The sequence below is a fragment of the Balaenoptera ricei genome, chromosome 1 (genome assembly GCF_028023285.1).
Source record: "Balaenoptera ricei isolate mBalRic1 chromosome 1, mBalRic1.hap2, whole genome shotgun sequence".
NCBI classification, from domain to species: Eukaryota; Metazoa; Chordata; class Mammalia; order Artiodactyla; family Balaenopteridae; genus Balaenoptera; species Balaenoptera ricei.
Genome location: NC_082639.1, coordinates 108,348,280 through 108,365,201, shown reverse-complemented (window position 1 = coordinate 108,365,201; position 16,922 = coordinate 108,348,280). Strand labels below are relative to the sequence as shown.

Here is a 16,922-nt window from a genome sequence, read left to right as displayed (position 1 = left end):
CCAAAGGCCCACATCCTTGTCAGTGGTAAATTCAACACCACAAATGCCATCTGTGAGGTTGCTTGGGACATAGCCTGCCAGCCCTCTCCATGTAACATATCCCAGCATTTTGAAACCTCCATGTTTAGGAGAACAGAATCACAGGGATCTGATACAGCATCTAGTCCAAGCCCCTCATTTTCCAGATGAGAAAACTGAGGTTCAGAGAGGCAGAGAACTGGACCAAGAGCCCACAGCTTATCAGAAGTGAGAACCCAAGTCAGAGCCCCTGGTCAGTGCTCTGGGCAGATAACCCAAGACCTTACCTAGAACAGGTAGACACATTGAGTATGAACATCCCCAAAGCACCCTGCACCCCGCACCTCTGGAGCAAAGATTTCACCAAGTGGTATGTCTTAGATCTCTAAGCCCAGGTTACTGGTACAGGGGCAAAGGAAAGATAAAGGAAAGAATTGAAACCAATTCAATACTCCTTGCCCTGGAAGCAGAAGTGTGTGTGTGTGTGTGTGTGTGTGTGTGTGCGCGCACGCGCGTGTCTGTAGTAAGAGAAAGTGGGGAAGAGTACTGAGGGAGTTCTTTTTTGAGTCATTGGAGCAAATAAATGGAAGGGGAGATGCCCACTTGGTCAGGCCTGTTAAACCGCTTCAGCTTCTCCAAACTCTGCTGTCGCCAGCAGAATGGAGGACAGGGAGGTCTGCATTGGAAATAAATAATTTGGACTGTTTCTGGAAAGAGATGGCAGGGATCCAGGAGTTTCTGCCTCTGGCAGTTAGGGATAGAAACCACACCTTGTTATTCCTGCTTCCTCTAAAACAGCCAGGTAAACTTGGAGTGTGAGCACTCCGGATTTGGGAGAGGGTTGTGCAAAGGAGTTTGGCTAGGAACCGTGAGGAAGGGGAAGGGAGGCGATCTGAAGGAAGAGAGAGCCCCTGAAATTCGTCGGTCCTGCCATTCTGGGATTGGGCCGCTGAGGAGGGGGCTGCCTCGTTCACCATCTCCCTTTTTGTCTTCCCACTTGCCTCCCTGATATCAGTTTTACTTTCCTTAGATCCTTTAGTCTTTAACTAGAAGGGGCTGGGAAGGGGCTGTGTGTCATCTCCAGCTGTCCCTGTGACAGCCCACCTAGCCCCGTCAACACTTCTCCGCGGAGCCCCGAGTCCCTCCCCATCCTCTTTTCTTCTTCCATCGCCCCCCCCCCCCAACAATGGTCTCTCCCGATGCTCAGTGGCGCTGGGGGGTGGGGGGTGGGGGGGGAGGGCGGAGGCGGGGCCGGAGCCTGCTGGGGGGCAGGTCTGCGCTGCCGCTTCCCCTGGTACCCGGAGCAGTCGCCGCTGCCGCCAGCCCCACGGCCAGGACCCCCGCCCTCACCCGGACTCCCTTATCCGGGGGACCCAGCCCAGGTAAGACCCCTCTCTCAGTCTCTCGGCTCCACCCCGCCCCGGGCAGAAGCATCCTCGCCTTGCCTTGCAGCCATTTTATCCTACGATGCTTTGCTTGTGGGAAGGGTGACCGTCCCTCTAAGGCTGAGGGAATTGGTGGTGGTTTGAATGGACGTTTATTGTGGTTGCTGTGCTGATCAGAGAAGGAGAAAAAAAAACATTGCGTATATATATATATATTTCATATATGTATATATATATAGGGAGGAGGGGTGTTTTTCTCTACCTTAACCAAGTCCCTACTACCCTCCTCAGATATTAACGGGCTGGGGGGTTGTATGGTGGAACAGGGTTCCTTCAAACTCCAATTCCCAACTCATCTTCCCCCGCCTCCTTGCCTCCCCCCATGAGTGATAAATGACCTTGGCTGGGGCCAGAGAATGGATGCTGCCTCAGTCTGTGCGCCTGGACTTGAGTTGCCCGGGGGGTGGAGGAAGGGCAGGAGAAGGAGGGAGGGGAGGGAATGATGAACGGAAACGCTGGGTAGGTAGAGGTGGTAGATGAATAGGCTTAGGGGCACGGATGGCGGGGGATGGGGGCAGTTGCTCCGGGGTGGGGGGAAGGGGTGTTGAGTAGGCACTCGTCCAGCAGCAGAATCAAGGGTGAGGGGAGGCGCTCAGAGAATCGGTTCAGTCAGTTCTAGGGGCTCGTCTCTTACACCAGAGCGGAGCGGGATGGGGACGGTCGCCGCAGATGCTGGCAGGGGCAGTCTCTGCGCGTGTGCGCGTGGAGTTCTCCCCCTGCGCCCCTGCCTTTCCGTATTCCGTCTTGGGCATTCTCAGCTGACACCTTGATCTTCTTCCCTCAGATACTCCATCTTCCTAACCCTAGGGTAGCATGTAGGGAGGGGAGGTGCAGCCTTGGCTGTCCTGGGGTCGGGACCGAGGCTCAATCACCCAGCTGTAATGGGGAGGGGTGCTCCAGAGCCTCCCCCTCCATGGATGTTTTGATAAGTGACTGCTTCTTAACGACCTTGTCACCTGGGCTAGGGTGGGTTGGGGAATCCAGGTGGCTTCCAAAGTCAGGGGTTTTGATGGGGGGAGGGGGCTTCTGGACCCTCCCCGACTTATCCAGGGCTGATTCAGTTATCCTGAAAGGAAGCTTTTGCTCAGAGTCTCCCCCCTCCCTCCATCCTCTGCAGAAAATCTCCTGGGCACATTTTCCGGTCAGGTGAAGCCAGCCAACCTTAAAGGGCCCTGTAACCCTGAATCTTGTCTCCTTTAACCCCCGCCTCTCCGAGTCCTGTCTCCTCTCCCACAGGCTTAGCCACCCTGTGCTGCTTTGGGGGCTAAAAATAACACCACTTCCTCACCAGCTCAAAGAATTTGTCTTCCTTCTGTCCTTCCTGACCTCCTGGGCTTGTTGGCCCTGGGGGAGCTGGCTGTTGAGCCATCGTATCCTGCTGTGGTTCTGGGGGCCTTCTCTACCCTTCCCGTACCTCTCAGGGGTGGATAGTGTTAACAAACAAGGGGCATGGCTCCTGGTGGGTCCATCTGCCTCCTTCAGGGTTTGGAGGGAGATTCTAGTTGGGAAAGAAAGGAGAGGCAAGCAAATTGCATGCATGAAGGGGATTCCACTGTTCCCTTTCTTTCGTGGGGGATGGTTTGGGTCCTGAACCACAAAGAAAAGAAGGTGATGTAGGGGTCACTGGTTCTGGTCATCGTGGTCCAATGCCCACATCTGACCTGAGGGGTAGGACTCTGCTTGCCAGTGTTTCTTTCTGAACTACATAGCATTACTTACCCCCTTTGCCAGGGCCACCGTGTGTGTGTGTGTGTGTGTGTGTGTGTGTGTGTGTGTGTGTGATATTTAATGAAGACCGTGGATGGGTGGGAGCAGAAGGAGGCAGGATGTTTTTCGGGGAATGATCTCTGATCAGAATCTAGTCCTGCTTCCTCTGCTTCTGTGAAGAAAGAGGGGGTTCTCCTATGCCTGCCTCTGGAGGATGTCTTTTGTGGTGGGGAGGTCCAAGGCCCTCTTCCTTCTACATCAGCCTCCTACGCAATGCGGTATTTATGGACTCCCTTTTCCTTGACTCCTGGAGGAGGAGCAGAAAGGATTAAGGGGGATTAGGAAGGGAGGCCATGGGGGAATGAGGTGCAACTATAGACCTTAGACCCCCATGTTGGAAATGTATGTGTTTGATCAGTCATTGCCACTCCCACCCCCACCAATGAAAGGGGGGCCTACTTATGACATCCTGAAGGAAGGTGGCAATAGCCAGTCATCACCTCTTTCTTAGATTTTGATGTGCCTTTTTTTCCATGACCTTAGGTTCCGGGTCTCCCTTTTTGTGAGTCTTCCATTGTTTGTCTGGAGGGAGACAATGTGGGTCCAGCTGCTGGAATTCGTTTGAACACAGACAGAGGGGTCTTGGGACTCTGTTTTGGGAGGATACAATAGCATCCAAGTATGACTCCCCTGCTTTGCCCTTGCTGCTTACTGCTTCTTTCACATTTTTCAATCTAATAGGAAGGAAGGAAACTAATAGAATGTCTATTGTGAGATTAAATTCTCACATCAACTTGGAGAAATAGAGATTATTACCCCCAATTTAAATATAAGGACTCTGAGGCTTAGAGATGTTAAGTGACCTTCTCAAAATCAGTTAGTAAATGGCAGAGCTGGGATTTCAACGCATGTCGTATAACTGTCCTGTGCTTTGCACTGAAGCAGCTTTCTCCTTGCCAGTATCCCTTTCTGTTGCTCACCCTAAAGAGCATCCACAGGGCTTTTGTTCTGGCATCTTGTGAAGGAGTAGAGGGCATCTCCGTACGTTATTATCACCACAAAGAGTAATAACTAATATTTATTCATCAATTTTTATGTGCCAGGTATTATGGTAAAGAGCTTACATACATTATGTCATTTAATCCTTACTTTTCCCTGCTTAAATAAGAGGTAACTAAGGCTTGGAGGTTCAGAGACATGCCCATGGTCACTTAGCTAGTAAGTGCTGAAGCAGGAAGTCAAACCCAAGTCTGTCTGACTCTGGAAGCTGAGCTATCACCCACTGAGCTATGTTGGGAGAAGACCCCTCCCTGTGAGGCCTATAAACATGAAACCTGAGGGAAGGACTGTGGAAGCCCCACCTTCAGATGCCATCAGTGGGCTGAAGGCAATAGGTTGGAGGATGCAGTGCTCCTTCTCTACCTTCTCCCCAAGCTCCGCCCTCAGTAAGAAACCCAGACCAGACTGGAGTAGGTAGTTCTGGTTTCTCTATTTCCTCTGGTGTTCTTGGCAGGTTGGTGGTAAAGCAAAAAGTCTGATCTTGATGTGGGGCAGGGGGTCGGGAGAAGGGCTCTGGGTAGATGACTGTGACTTTGGAGCGAATCCCAGGGGTCTAGTCTCCAAGGTCAAAGTAAGGGGGCTTATACTGAATGGCCCATAGTAGGCCCAGGTAGTCATCCCTTTTTACCGAGTGGGACTTGAGGCAAGGAGACCATCTCTGTCACACATGGCCCAGGTGGGGCTCTGTGTCAGCAGGAGCTCTATGTTGGCCTTCTTCAGTGTCTTAGGCCTCACAACCTCCTTTTTCTCCCTCTTATTTTTTTCTAGATCTCCAGAGGCTCCTGGAAGAGAAGTAGCAGCCTTTTCTGAGTTATCCTGGCTCCCCAGCTTAGCCTCCGCAACCTGGCTCCCCCTCCCCTTCCTGTTCCCCCTCTCCCCTTCTCCCTTCCCAATGCACCCAACTGAACTGGGTGTGGGCCAAAGCTCCTCTCCCTCCTTTCCCCTCCTAAACACACACTGGCCGGGCCCTATATTCTCCTATTCTGTACTCAAAGATACTCGAACACACTTCATCTAAGTAACAGGGGGACAGGGTCTTTCTGACTCCACGAGTCCTTGAGCAAAATCTGAATAAGGAGTGTGGGAGATCTGGTGAAGTATTCCCAAAGCCCCATCATGGAAGAGGGTTTCAGAGACCGGGCAGCTTTCATCCGTGGGGCCAAAGACATTGCCAAGGAAGTCAAGAAGCATGCAGCCAAGAAGGTGGTGAAGGGCCTGGACAGAGTCCAGGATGAATATTCCCGGAGATCCTACTCCCGCTTTGAGGAGGAGGACGATGATGATGACTTCCCTGCCTCTGCTGACGGCTATTACTGCGGGGAAGGGGCCCAGGATGAGGAGGAAGGTGGCGCATCTAGTGATGCCACTGAGGGCCATGACGAGGATGACGAGATCTACGAGGGGGAATATCAGGGCATCCCCCGGGCAGAGTCTGGGGGCAAAGGCGAGCGGATGGCAGATGGGGCACCCCTGGCTGGAGTGAGGGGGGGCTTGGGTGACGGGGAGGGCCCCCCTGGGGGCCGGGGAGAGGCACAGCGGCGTAAAGAACGGGAAGAACTGGCCCAGCAGTATGAAGCCATCCTACGGGAGTGTGGCCACGGCCGCTTCCAGTGGACACTGTATTTCGTGCTTGGTTTGGCGCTGATGGCTGATGGTGTCGAGGTCTTTGTGGTGGGCTTCGTGCTGCCCAGTGCTGAGAAGGACATGTGCCTGTCTGACTCCAACAAAGGCATGCTGGGTAAGATTCTCAACGAGCACTCTAGCCCCGTCCTGCCCCAAACTCTGGAAACACTCCTGTTCCTGAGAACTGCTCCTGTCCTCACCACTGGGCTCCTAAGGACCCTGCTCCCAGGATGCCCCAGAGGCTTCAGGGTTCCTCTGCAAACTCCCCACCCCCGCCCCCTCCTCTGGAGGTTGGGTCATGGTGAGGTTGGTTGTGCAAGAGAGGCCTGAGGGAGGGCAGCTGGGCTGGGGCCAGTGGTTGGGTGGTGGTCTGCTTAGTTCTGCAGGAGGTGGCCATGGTGGGATGGGCCCCCATTTAATGTTTCTTCAGAGCCTTCCCTCTTGTTATCCTGATCCATTCCCCTTTTGGGGGAACAAGAAGTCAGTATCCAAATTCCTTGGTTTACATGAGGAGAGTCAGTTTGGGGTGGTGGGGGTGGGGGAAGAATCCTCGGCCTTCAGCCAGAGAAGCTGGTCACACTTGCTCTTGGTTAGCCTTGGGAGTGTTCAGGGGCCAGCGAGTGGTCCTTAATGGCCCTTCCTGATGGGGACCTGGAGGGAGGAAATCCCCTCGATTCACTCAGAAGGGATCAGGTCTTGCTCTGTCGCCAAGTTGCCATGAGATCTTGGGCAGTTCCCTTCTCCCTGGGGCTTGGCTTGGGCCTGGATAAAATGCAGAGTTTGGAGTAGATGACTTTTAAGATCAATTCCAACTCTGATTTTATGAAGGAAGTAAGAAACAGGAGAGTTTTAAGACCAGAAGTATTGGAGCTGGAAAGAGTAAAGGATGGATTTTGTGCGTGGGATTTCCTGGGAAGATTGAAGCAATGGAGCCTCTTTCCCAGGGAACATAAGAGACACCTCCTGCTGCTTTGAGGGCATCACGGCAGAAAGAATAGAGGGGACCCTGGGAGGGTCTGGGAATCTAGGCAGATCCATTCCTCATTCCAGGCAAGCCAGAGATGGGGGTGTCATGTATGTGTGTGCATGTACATGTGTGTGCGTGACAGCAAGAGAGTGAGAAGTGAGAGCGAGCAAGAAGGAATGAAGGAAAGAAAGAGGAGAATTCTAGGGATCTCCCATACCTGCATCCCTGCCTTTGAACCCCTGGCCTGCAGAGATGGCCTTCCATTTTTGTTCACATAATTCATCTTCTCTCACTTGCTCTCATCTCTGGGTAGACTTAGCTTCTAGAAGTCCTTCAGATCCTCCATCCATGCTCCTGCAGTTTCAGCTCATTTAAATATTTGGCAAGTGGGAGTATTGAAATGTGTCTTCTCATACCCCTTCTGCCCCTGTTTTCCTCCTTCCAGGCCTCATTGTCTACCTGGGCATGATGGTGGGAGCCTTCCTCTGGGGAGGGCTGGCTGATCGGCTGGGTCGAAGACAATGTCTGCTCATATCACTCTCAGTCAACAGCGTCTTCGCCTTTTTCTCATCTTTCGTCCAGGGTTATGGCACTTTCCTTTTCTGCCGCCTCCTTTCTGGCGTCGGGTGAGTGTCCACTTCCTAAGCCCCTGGAGAGCAGGGCTGGGTCTTGGTCACTGTTATATCTCTAGGGCCCAGCACAGTGCCAGGCACACCAGACACACCTCAGATATGTGTGAGTTGAATGAATGAATTCCTTTCTCTTCCCACCATCTTCGGGCCAGCTTCTCCCTGTCCAGGACCTGTCTACTGCCTGTCCAGAATGCCATTCCATGCGTGGTTCACTCCTGAGTCTTCCACCCTATGCTTTAGTTCCATTCTGAGCCTGGCTCCATGCAGAGGCCTAGTGGGTCTCAGCTTCACCCCTGGGTACCTGTGGACCCTTGAGTTATCCCCTTCCCAGAGTCTAAATATTTCCTACGTTCAATAACAGACCTTGTTAATACCCCCACCTGCCAGAACTCTGAAGTCTTGACCCACCCAACTCCTACACTTCCTCAGCCACCTGCATGTACTCTCTGCCTTGTCTCCAAGCTCTCTTCTGGCCTGCTCCCATATATGTGCCCTCAGATGCCTCTTTGCTCTTTTTCCTTTGGGGATTTCCCCTCTTTTCTGTAATTATCTTCCCTCCCTTCCAACTCTGTAGTCATCTTCAAGATTCAATGTTTGTTCCTTCCCATTCCCCGAGACCTGCCTGCCTGTTTCCCAGATTCCCAAGGATGAGTGCTTGATGGCTGGTGGTAAGGGAGCTTATAGGGCACATGTGAGAGAGAGTCTCTTTAAAAGGTCTGGAAGATGAAAGGGACTTGGGGATCCAGAGCACTGGGGCAGGGAGGGGATCAAGAATATGGCCATTTTCCAATGCTGAATTCTTGCAATGCCCTCCAGGATTGGAGGGTCCATCCCCATCGTCTTCTCCTATTTTTCGGAGTTTCTGGCCCAGGAGAAACGTGGGGAGCATTTGAGCTGGCTCTGCATGTTTTGGATGATTGGTGGAGTGTACGCAGCTGCTATGGCTTGGGCCATCATCCCCCACTACGGTGAGCAGCCCCCAGAAGAGGCACCCCAGACTCCCTCCTCTCCTGTGCTCCCTGTGGTAGGACCTTCCAGCCTCTGGCCTCTCTGCTGATGCTGTGACTCTGTCCCTGCCAGGGTGGAGCTTTCAGATGGGGTCCGCTTACCAGTTCCACAGCTGGAGGGTCTTTGTCCTCGTCTGCGCCTTTCCTTCTGTGTTTGCCATTGGGGCTCTGACCACACAGCCTGAGAGCCCCCGTTTCTTCCTGGAGGTGAATGGGGCTGGGGGTGGGCTGGGGGAAGGGCAGCAGGGGCTCCTGTATTCAAACACCCACTGTGGGTTTGGTTTGGTCCTATGTGGCTGCTTTCCTTCCTCACAGGGTCCAAGGTCTGGGGGACTTTATCTTGCTTCCTTTGTCTTAGAATGTATTTCCAGAGGAGTTCTGTGGGTGGAGAAACCATGGGACCTGCTCAACCATGGGTGGCTTAAGGTTTTGCAGGCAGAGGTCCTGGCCCTGGCCCTGACTTTACAGTTCAAAAGAGGATCTACTGCCTACTCCTTCCCCCTCCAACTTTATCTTGATCCAGCAGGGTTAGGATGCTGCCCCTTCTCTGACTACATACTTGCCCACCATCATCATTTCCCTTGTTTTCAGTTTTCTCTTTCCATTGGACCAGGGGATTCCCTAAGACTTGGGTTAGGTCCCTGGATTCCCCCACTCTTGCCCAAGTCTGATGATATCTTGCTGTACTCCCGCTTGGGCTCTTGCAGAGTGGATGATGGATGTGCACATAGGTCACATAGGGGCACATAGGGGTTGGGGGTAGGAGCCTTTTTGTGTCCTGTGATTCCATAAGCCAGGTTGAGGGAGGGGGTCTATAACCCTGGGTCAGGGAGGGGCTAACCTGGATATGGGGATTGTGTCTGTGGCTCTAGAACGGGAAACATGATGAGGCCTGGATGGTACTGAAGCAGGTCCATGACACGAACATGAGAGCCAAGGGGCATCCTGAGCGAGTCTTCTCAGTAAGCCACAGTCCTCCCCCTCAGTCCTCCAAGCCCCCACCTGGCCCCTCTTTGGATACCTCCCGCAGTCCCCACCCACCTTCCTAGGCAACTCTGGCCACACTCTCCCTCAACGAGATCCCTCAGGGTATCATGTCCACCTCCTGCCTCCCATTTTGCTACTGCGGGAGAAACTGAGGTACCTGGAAGGGGTGGAAAGTACAGACTGTGTGACTGCTCGCTCCTTCTCTTGACCCTAGGTAACCCATATTAAGACAATTCATCAGGAGGATGAGTTGATTGAGATCCAGTCAGACACAGGGACCTGGTACCAGCGCTGGGGGGTCCGGGCCTTGAGCCTGGGAGGGCAGGTAATGGGGTATGGGATGGTGGAGAGAAAGAAGGGAGTGGGAGAGATGGAGAGGAAGGCAGAGCTTGAGCCTGGGTGTGGGGGTGATGCGTGAACTGAAGGGAGGTGGTAGGGCAGAAGAATGGGGATCTTTAGGTGCTAAAACTACTGGCTAGCAGCCACTGTCTGACTTTGTCCTGTTCCACCTAGGTTTGGGGGAATTTCCTCTCCTGTTTTGGTCCAGAATATCGCCGCATCACTCTGATGATGATGGGTGTGTGGTTCACCATGTCGTTCAGGTGAGGAGGTGGGTGGGGCGGGTGGTATGTGGTGGATGTGATGGTTTGTGGGTTGGGAGAGAGGTGGAGAAAATGGAAGGGAAGGGGATGAATAATGAGGAAGGTGCTTTTCAGAGCCCCTCTCATCCTCCACCCTATACTTCACTCATTAATCCAACAAACTTATATTACAGGCTGAACAGTATTAGTTTCTATTCTGTGCCAGGTACTCTGATGGGATGGAATAGATATGGTCCCGGTCTTCATGGAGTTTACATTTTGGTCCGGGAGCTAGAGAAAACTAGCTGTAAAGCAGTGTGATGGGTGCCACGGTGGGGGAAGTGCTTCTGGAACACATGAGCAGGCTTTCCAGCCCAGATCTGGGGTGGGCTGGGGAGGGGATCTAAGTCCTAAAGGATGAATAGGAGTTAGATAGGCTGAGGGTGGGATGGGGAGACTGTTTTAAACAGAAGGAAGAGCAAATGCCTGGGAGGTAAGAAATAATATGGTGGGAGGGTTAGAAGAATCTGAAGTCCCCCAGAATCACAGCAATTGGTGAAAGATGAGATGAGGTGAGAGATGAGGCTGGGGAGGTGAGCAAGGTCCTAACATGAGCTGACTCCTCTATTTCGCCCTCCTTCTGGACTGCGTGGCTCTGATCCTTGAGCCCTGTCTGATTCCATTGCCCTTGACTCTTCAGCTACTATGGCCTGACTGTCTGGTTTCCCGACATGATCCGCCATCTCCAAGCAGTGGACTACGCAGCCCGCACCAAAGTGTTCCCTGGGGAACGTGTAGAGCATGTGACTTTTAACTTCACCCTGGAGAATCAGATCCACCGAGGGGGACAGTACTTCAATGACAAGTATGTGGGGACCTTTACACTTCACTCCTTCCATCCCTTCTACCCTTTGCCTCTTTTGTGAGTCTGGGGATTTGGAAACAAGGTGTTTGGGGGCAAAGAGCCGTGGTTCTCCTCGGCGCTGCAGCTTCCTGTTACTTCACTAAGGAACTGAGTCTTGGAGGAGGGTATAAGGATGAGGGGAAAGTGGCTCTCATCATCCTGGCCTTACAGGTTTATTGGGCTGCGTCTGAAGTCAGTGTCCTTTGAGGATTCCCTATTTGAGGAGTGTTATTTCGAGGATGTCACATCCAGCAACACTTTCTTCCGTAACTGCACGTTCATCAACACTGTGTTCTATAACACTGGTAAGGTGGGGTGGCTAGTGGCTGACAGACTAAAGGGTTGGGTGGATTTTGAGCCAGGGAAAAGGAGCCTTCTTTATTTCCTAACTGAGTGTTCTCAAGCTGAGCTCTCTGGAGCCTTGGAGGCGGTATGGGGGCCTATTAGCTACTACCAATAATTACAAAAATCTAATGGAAATTGAACATTTTTCTGTGATAAATAGAACAGCTGACAAAAACATCAAGTTTCTTTGCCTTTGGCTAGAATTGAAACAGCTCAGTGTGGTGATATTAATGCATTTTTGAAGAGGGCAAAAATCATTCAAAACAGTGTCCTTGGGAAAGAGAAAAACAAAGGGATATTTGGTGGAGAAAAGGGAGTCAGTGCCTTAATCCATTTCTTTAACAGTGATTCTCAAACTGTATGCACATGAAAGGCTGGTTTTGTGAGCTAGACTGAGGTTTCCCACCTCTAAATGGAGTACTGGGTGAGTTTTCCCACCTTGCAGGAAAAAATAATGGATAGGATTTTTAATATTTTGCTCAGTAATTCATCCTAAACTCATGGCACTGCTACTGCTTATAGTCAGCTAGAGCAGACAGAAAGAATGAACGGGAAAGAAGCAGACACTATTAATGAGAAAACTGGGAAACAGCCAGCCACAGTTTCATTTGGTAGACCATGGTCATTTTGTGCTGTAAAGAGTTCTAGTTCGTATGGTGATGTTATCTGATGCTTTGCCATGAGCGCCCTGAATGATTCTGAGAGCCATCCCAGCTAACGCCCTCAAAGGCAGAGCCCTGAGCATAGCAGTAGCAGCTCCCTCTCACATCTGCCCTGTCCGCCTGTCTTGGCCTTCGCCCCCAGACTTATTTGAGTACAAGTTTGTGAACAGCCGTCTCGTGAACAGCACATTCCTGCACAACAAGGAGGGCTGCCCACTGGACGTGACAGGGACAGGTGAAGGCGCCTACATGGTGTATTTCGTCAGCTTCTTGGGGACGCTGGCTGTGCTTCCTGGGAACATTGTGTCTGCCCTGCTCATGGACAAGATTGGCAGGCTCCGGATGCTTGGTAAGGCGGGGAGGCTGGCTGGTGGTGTGTCCGAACTGTTTAGGGGGCTGGGGGAAGGGGAAGGCTGTCACTGGACTTCTCAGCTTAGTCTGTGGAAAGCTTAGCCAGAAGCTAAGACAGAAGGTTCTGTCTCTCACATCTTCTGCTTGGGGGTGGCTGCAGGACAGGGAGGGGTCTGGTGGGGAAGCTCTTCTGGGGGTAGGAGGTAGGCAGAATAGCAAGTTCAGGGCACAGGCTTTGAGGTCATGGGTTTTGAATCTCAGCTCCACCGCCTACCTTGGGCAAGTCACTTTACCTCTATGAGCCCAGCTGTCTCACCTGCAACATGGTGGTGATGATAGTACCTGTCTCATGAGGTTGACTTATTAGCAATGCGTGTAAACCATCAAGTTGCTTGGCCCATAGCCTGCACTGAAGAAATGGTTGGTACTGAATTGTTAATAAGACAATTATAAGGGAGGCTGGGGATGAGTGGAAAGCCTTTCTTTTGGGTACCTTGGCAAAAAGAGAGTCTCATCCTGGGCTGCGCTCAACGCTGGTCGACAGGACAGTGTGGGCTGTGGCCAGGCTCATGCTACTTTCTCCTTCCCCGGCTCTAGCTGGCTCCAGCGTGATGTCCTGTGTCTCCTGCTTCTTCCTGTCTTTTGGGAACAGCGAGTCAGCCATGATCGCTCTGCTCTGCCTTTTTGGGGGGGTCAGCATTGCATCCTGGAATGCGCTGGACGTGTTGACTGTTGAACTCTACCCCTCGGACAAGAGGTAGTTGGAGTGTGGTAGGGGCAGGGCAGCAGGTTTAGTGCTCAGAGGACAGGACAGAAATGGGGTGAGGAAGGGGGCTGATTGGGAAAAGCATCTTTAGGGGTAAAAGGGTACATATTCCCCTTGAGTTTCTCCTCTACAAGTTGGTAGCTTTTATAGTCACTCCTTGCAGTCTTAACTATTAACCTAATTTTTTGGTGTCCTTTCCCCCTTGCCTCCCAATTTATCTGTATTCCCTGATGTGCATCCCTCACCTCTCTAATCTCTCCATCTTTCCTCTCCCTCTTTGACACTGCCTGCCGTCTCTCCTTCACTTTCCCACCTACCCACCCTTCCCCCACAAACCCTCCCATGCCTCTTCCTTTGTCTCCCTCCTGGGCCGGGCCCCTGCATCCTGCGTGCTGTGCTGGGGGACTCCTGAGCAGGACCACAGCCTTCGGCTTCCTGAATGCTCTGTGTAAGCTGGCAGCTGTGCTGGGGATCAGCATCTTCACATCCTTTGTGGGAATCACCAAGGCCGCCCCCATCCTCTTTGCCTCAGCTGCTCTTGCCCTTGGTAGTTCTCTGGCCCTGAAGCTGCCCGAGACGCGGGGGCAGGTGCTGCAGTGAGAGTCCCTGGGGCTTCGGGGGTGGCAGGCACACTGTGAGACCAACAATTCCTTCTTCCCCTTCCCTGCCCTGCCATCCTGGCCACAAAGAGCCCTCATTCCCCGCTCCCGTTTGGTGTCTTAGCCGTGTGTGCGTGTGTATGTGTGTGCACGTGCGTGACCCCGTGGGCAGGGACTACAGGGACGGCTCCTCCATCCCAGGTTTGGGGTGCAGTCCTGTCCCCACCTCCTCCCGCCCTTGACTTCGCCCAAGAGAAGGCTTGGCCCCACACTTCTCCCCAGTGTTAGTGAGAGGCCCTTGCTCTTCCCGGCGCCTGGGACTCTAGAACAGGCTTCCTGCCTTCCCCCTCATTCCCTCTGCCTGGGCCCTGGTGAAAGCACAGGCGTGTGGCTATGACGGTGGCGGGGGCCTAGTGTAGACCACGGACCAAAAGAACTTAGAGTCGTAAGGGCGTAAAGTGCCCTCTCACGCCTCCTGTTGGATGCTGGGGGAGTAGCAATAAACCTCAGCCCCCTGGCCTCCATTTCCTTCTCAATTTGGGCTACAAGAAGCCTGAATTTTATGAAATTAGCTTTCTGATTCTTATTTATTTATATATTAAGTTCTGAGGCAGCTCAGCAGGACTGTGTGTGTGAGTGCTTGTGTACATTTATGTGTGTGTGTGTGTGCGTGCTGTGAGGTGGGGGTGTCGTTATACTGTCCTCAGATACAAGCCAAGGGTAACTTCAGTGGACACACACACAACCCTGCCTCCCACAGTACCTCCCCTAATCTTGTTTCTGTGCCGGGCATGGGTGGGAGGAGCCCTAGGCCAGGCTGGGATAAGACTCCCACAGTCTAGGGAGAGCTGAGGGCACCTGACAAGGTCCATCTCCTCCCCTCCTCTCAAGAAGCACAGGCCTCCTCTGGAATGAGAGGCTCTACCCGCTATAGCACAGACAGGCACAGCACAGCAGCCCTCCCACCTCCAGCCTGTCCCCTCACAGGCAGGGGGGCGGGGGAGGGAAAGAAACCAGTCATATGGTCCAACCAGCAGATCAAAAGCACAAGGAGCTGGGGCGGGGCAGGAACTGGGGCCTTCCCAGCAACTCCTGTGAAGTGGGAAGAGTTTAGGCAGTAAGCCAGGGACTCCTAATGCAGGGACCAGAAGCCTCAGTCTCCCCATCTCACCCTTTCCACAGGATAGCCCCTGTAGGTTAAGCTGCCCCTGCCCCACCCTACTCTGTGTGGCTGCTTTCTTTGGTGCCCCCTTTCCCCCACCGTAGCTGTGATGTGTCGTAGTTTTTAGCTGTTTGTGAATGTTAAAAAAAAGTTAAAAGGAAAAAAATGAAAACAACAATAAAAAAAGAAAATCCAAATTCACCCTCCTCATGCCGCGTCTGGTGCCCCCCACCCTATGGTCACTCCCATTTTGTAACACTGAACCAGGTGGTGACTGTTTAACTCTTTGATGTCTGTGCTCAAAGGACTGCCTTCTCCAGTGCCCAGTGTACGAGTGTGTGCCCTCTTTCCTTACCCTTCACTTGCTGGACGCAGCCCTCTCCCCTGCAACCCCCTGGAGGGACCCATCCATCTCCCTTACTCTCCTGGGGAGCCCTAAACCCAACTCTGTTGATGTAAAAAATGAAAATATTGATGAAAAATAAAAAGGAAACAAATCCTTAAAATCTATGTCTGCTTCTTTGCCTCTACCTACGTCCAACTCTGAGACAGTCCTGGGAGGGGAAGACGGTGAGATGGAAAAACAACTCCTCTCTCTAAACTGAAGGCCAGAATAACATGATGCATCACATTTACTTCCTGAGTTGGCCACTCTATCCTGACCTTTCCACTTCTACAGATGGAGCGCCCCCTCGGTCTCCTAGATTTGAAAACTTGGGGTAATGTCCTACAACTCAATAGCAAAAAAACTAATAACCTAATTAAAAAATAGGCTAAGGACTTGAATAGCCATTTTTCCAAATAAGACATAAAATGACCAATAGGTATACATAAAAAAGTGCTCAATGTCACTAATCATCAGGGAAGTGCAAATCAAAACCATAATGAGATACCACCTCATACCTGTCAGGATAGCTATTATATATATATATAAAGTGTTGGCAAAGATGTGGAGAAATTGGAACCCCTGCACATTGTTGGTGGGAATGCAAAATGGTGCAGGCACTCTGGAAAATATGGAAGTTCCTCAAAAAATTAAAAATAGAACTACCATATGATCCAGCAATCCCACTTCTGGGTATTTATCCAAAAGAATTGAAATCAGGATCTTGGAGAGGTATTAGCACTCATGTTCATTGCAGAATATCACAATGGCTAAGATGTGGAAACAACCTAAACGTCCACTGACAAATGAATGGATAAAGAAAATATAGTATGTACATAACAATGGAATACTTGCCAGCCTTAAAAAAGGAAATTCTGCTATGATAAACCATGAGGACATTATGCTAAGTGAGATAAGCCAGTCACAGAAAGACAAATATGCATGATTCCACTTTATCTAAAATAGTCAAACAGAATCAGAGTGGAATGTTGGTTACTAGGGGCTGGAGGAGAAGAGAATGGGGAGTTGCCAATCAACAGGCATAAAATTTCAGTTAAGCAAGATGATTAAGCTCTAGAGATCTGCTGTATGACACTGTACCTATAGTCAGTGATAATGTATTGACTGAACACTTAAAAAAATTGTTAAGAAGACAGATCTCAAGAGTTTTTGCCATAATAAAATAGTATTTACAAAAACATTTAAAAAATCTAAAAACTCCAAAAATGAAAACAAATAAACAAAAACTTGGAGTAATATTTCTTGAGAATAGAACCAGCTTTCCTCCAAATCCTTTTGTGTGTTTTTAAAAAATATAGATTCCAGATTCCATTCCTGACTTGTGGAATCAGAATCCTTTTTTGGAAGAGTTGACCTAGAATCCACATTTTAAACAAGCTCCCTTGGGAATTTTTATCTGTGAGGAAATCTGAAAAGTACTGCCTGAGGTTTACCATTGACTCTCCTCTCACTCTAGTCCATTTCTGTTGTAATCAAGCCGTTTTCTGACTTTTTAAAAATGGTAGCTCTCGGCTTCCCTGGTGACGCAGCGGTTGAGAATCTGCCTGCCAATGCAGGGGACATGGGTTCGAGCCCTGTTCTGGGAGGATCCCACATGCCGCAGAGCAACTAGGCCCGTGAGCCACAACTACTGAGCCTGCGCGACTGGAGCCTGTGCTCCGCAACAAGAGAGGCCGCGATAGTGAGAGGCCCGCGCACCGC

General features: G+C 51.3%; 1 protein-coding gene across 1 annotated transcript; it reads left to right on the top strand.

Moving 5' to 3' along the window:
• The first annotated feature begins 1,317 nt into the window (after positions 1-1,317).
• SV2A (synaptic vesicle glycoprotein 2A) lies at positions 1,318-15,251 on the top strand. The gene is made up of 13 exons (XM_059901477.1): positions 1,318-1,400; positions 4,998-5,967; positions 7,265-7,445; positions 8,268-8,419; positions 8,532-8,665; positions 9,331-9,420; positions 9,660-9,770; positions 9,959-10,047; positions 10,727-10,891; positions 11,102-11,235; positions 12,080-12,286; positions 12,886-13,045; positions 13,471-15,251. The coding sequence occupies exons 2-13, from the start codon at positions 5,346-5,348 to the stop codon at positions 13,652-13,654; spliced, it is 2,229 nt and encodes a 742-aa protein (XP_059757460.1). The 5' UTR covers positions 1,318-1,400; positions 4,998-5,345; the 3' UTR covers positions 13,655-15,251.
• The last annotated feature ends 1,671 nt before the right edge of the window (positions 15,252-16,922 follow it).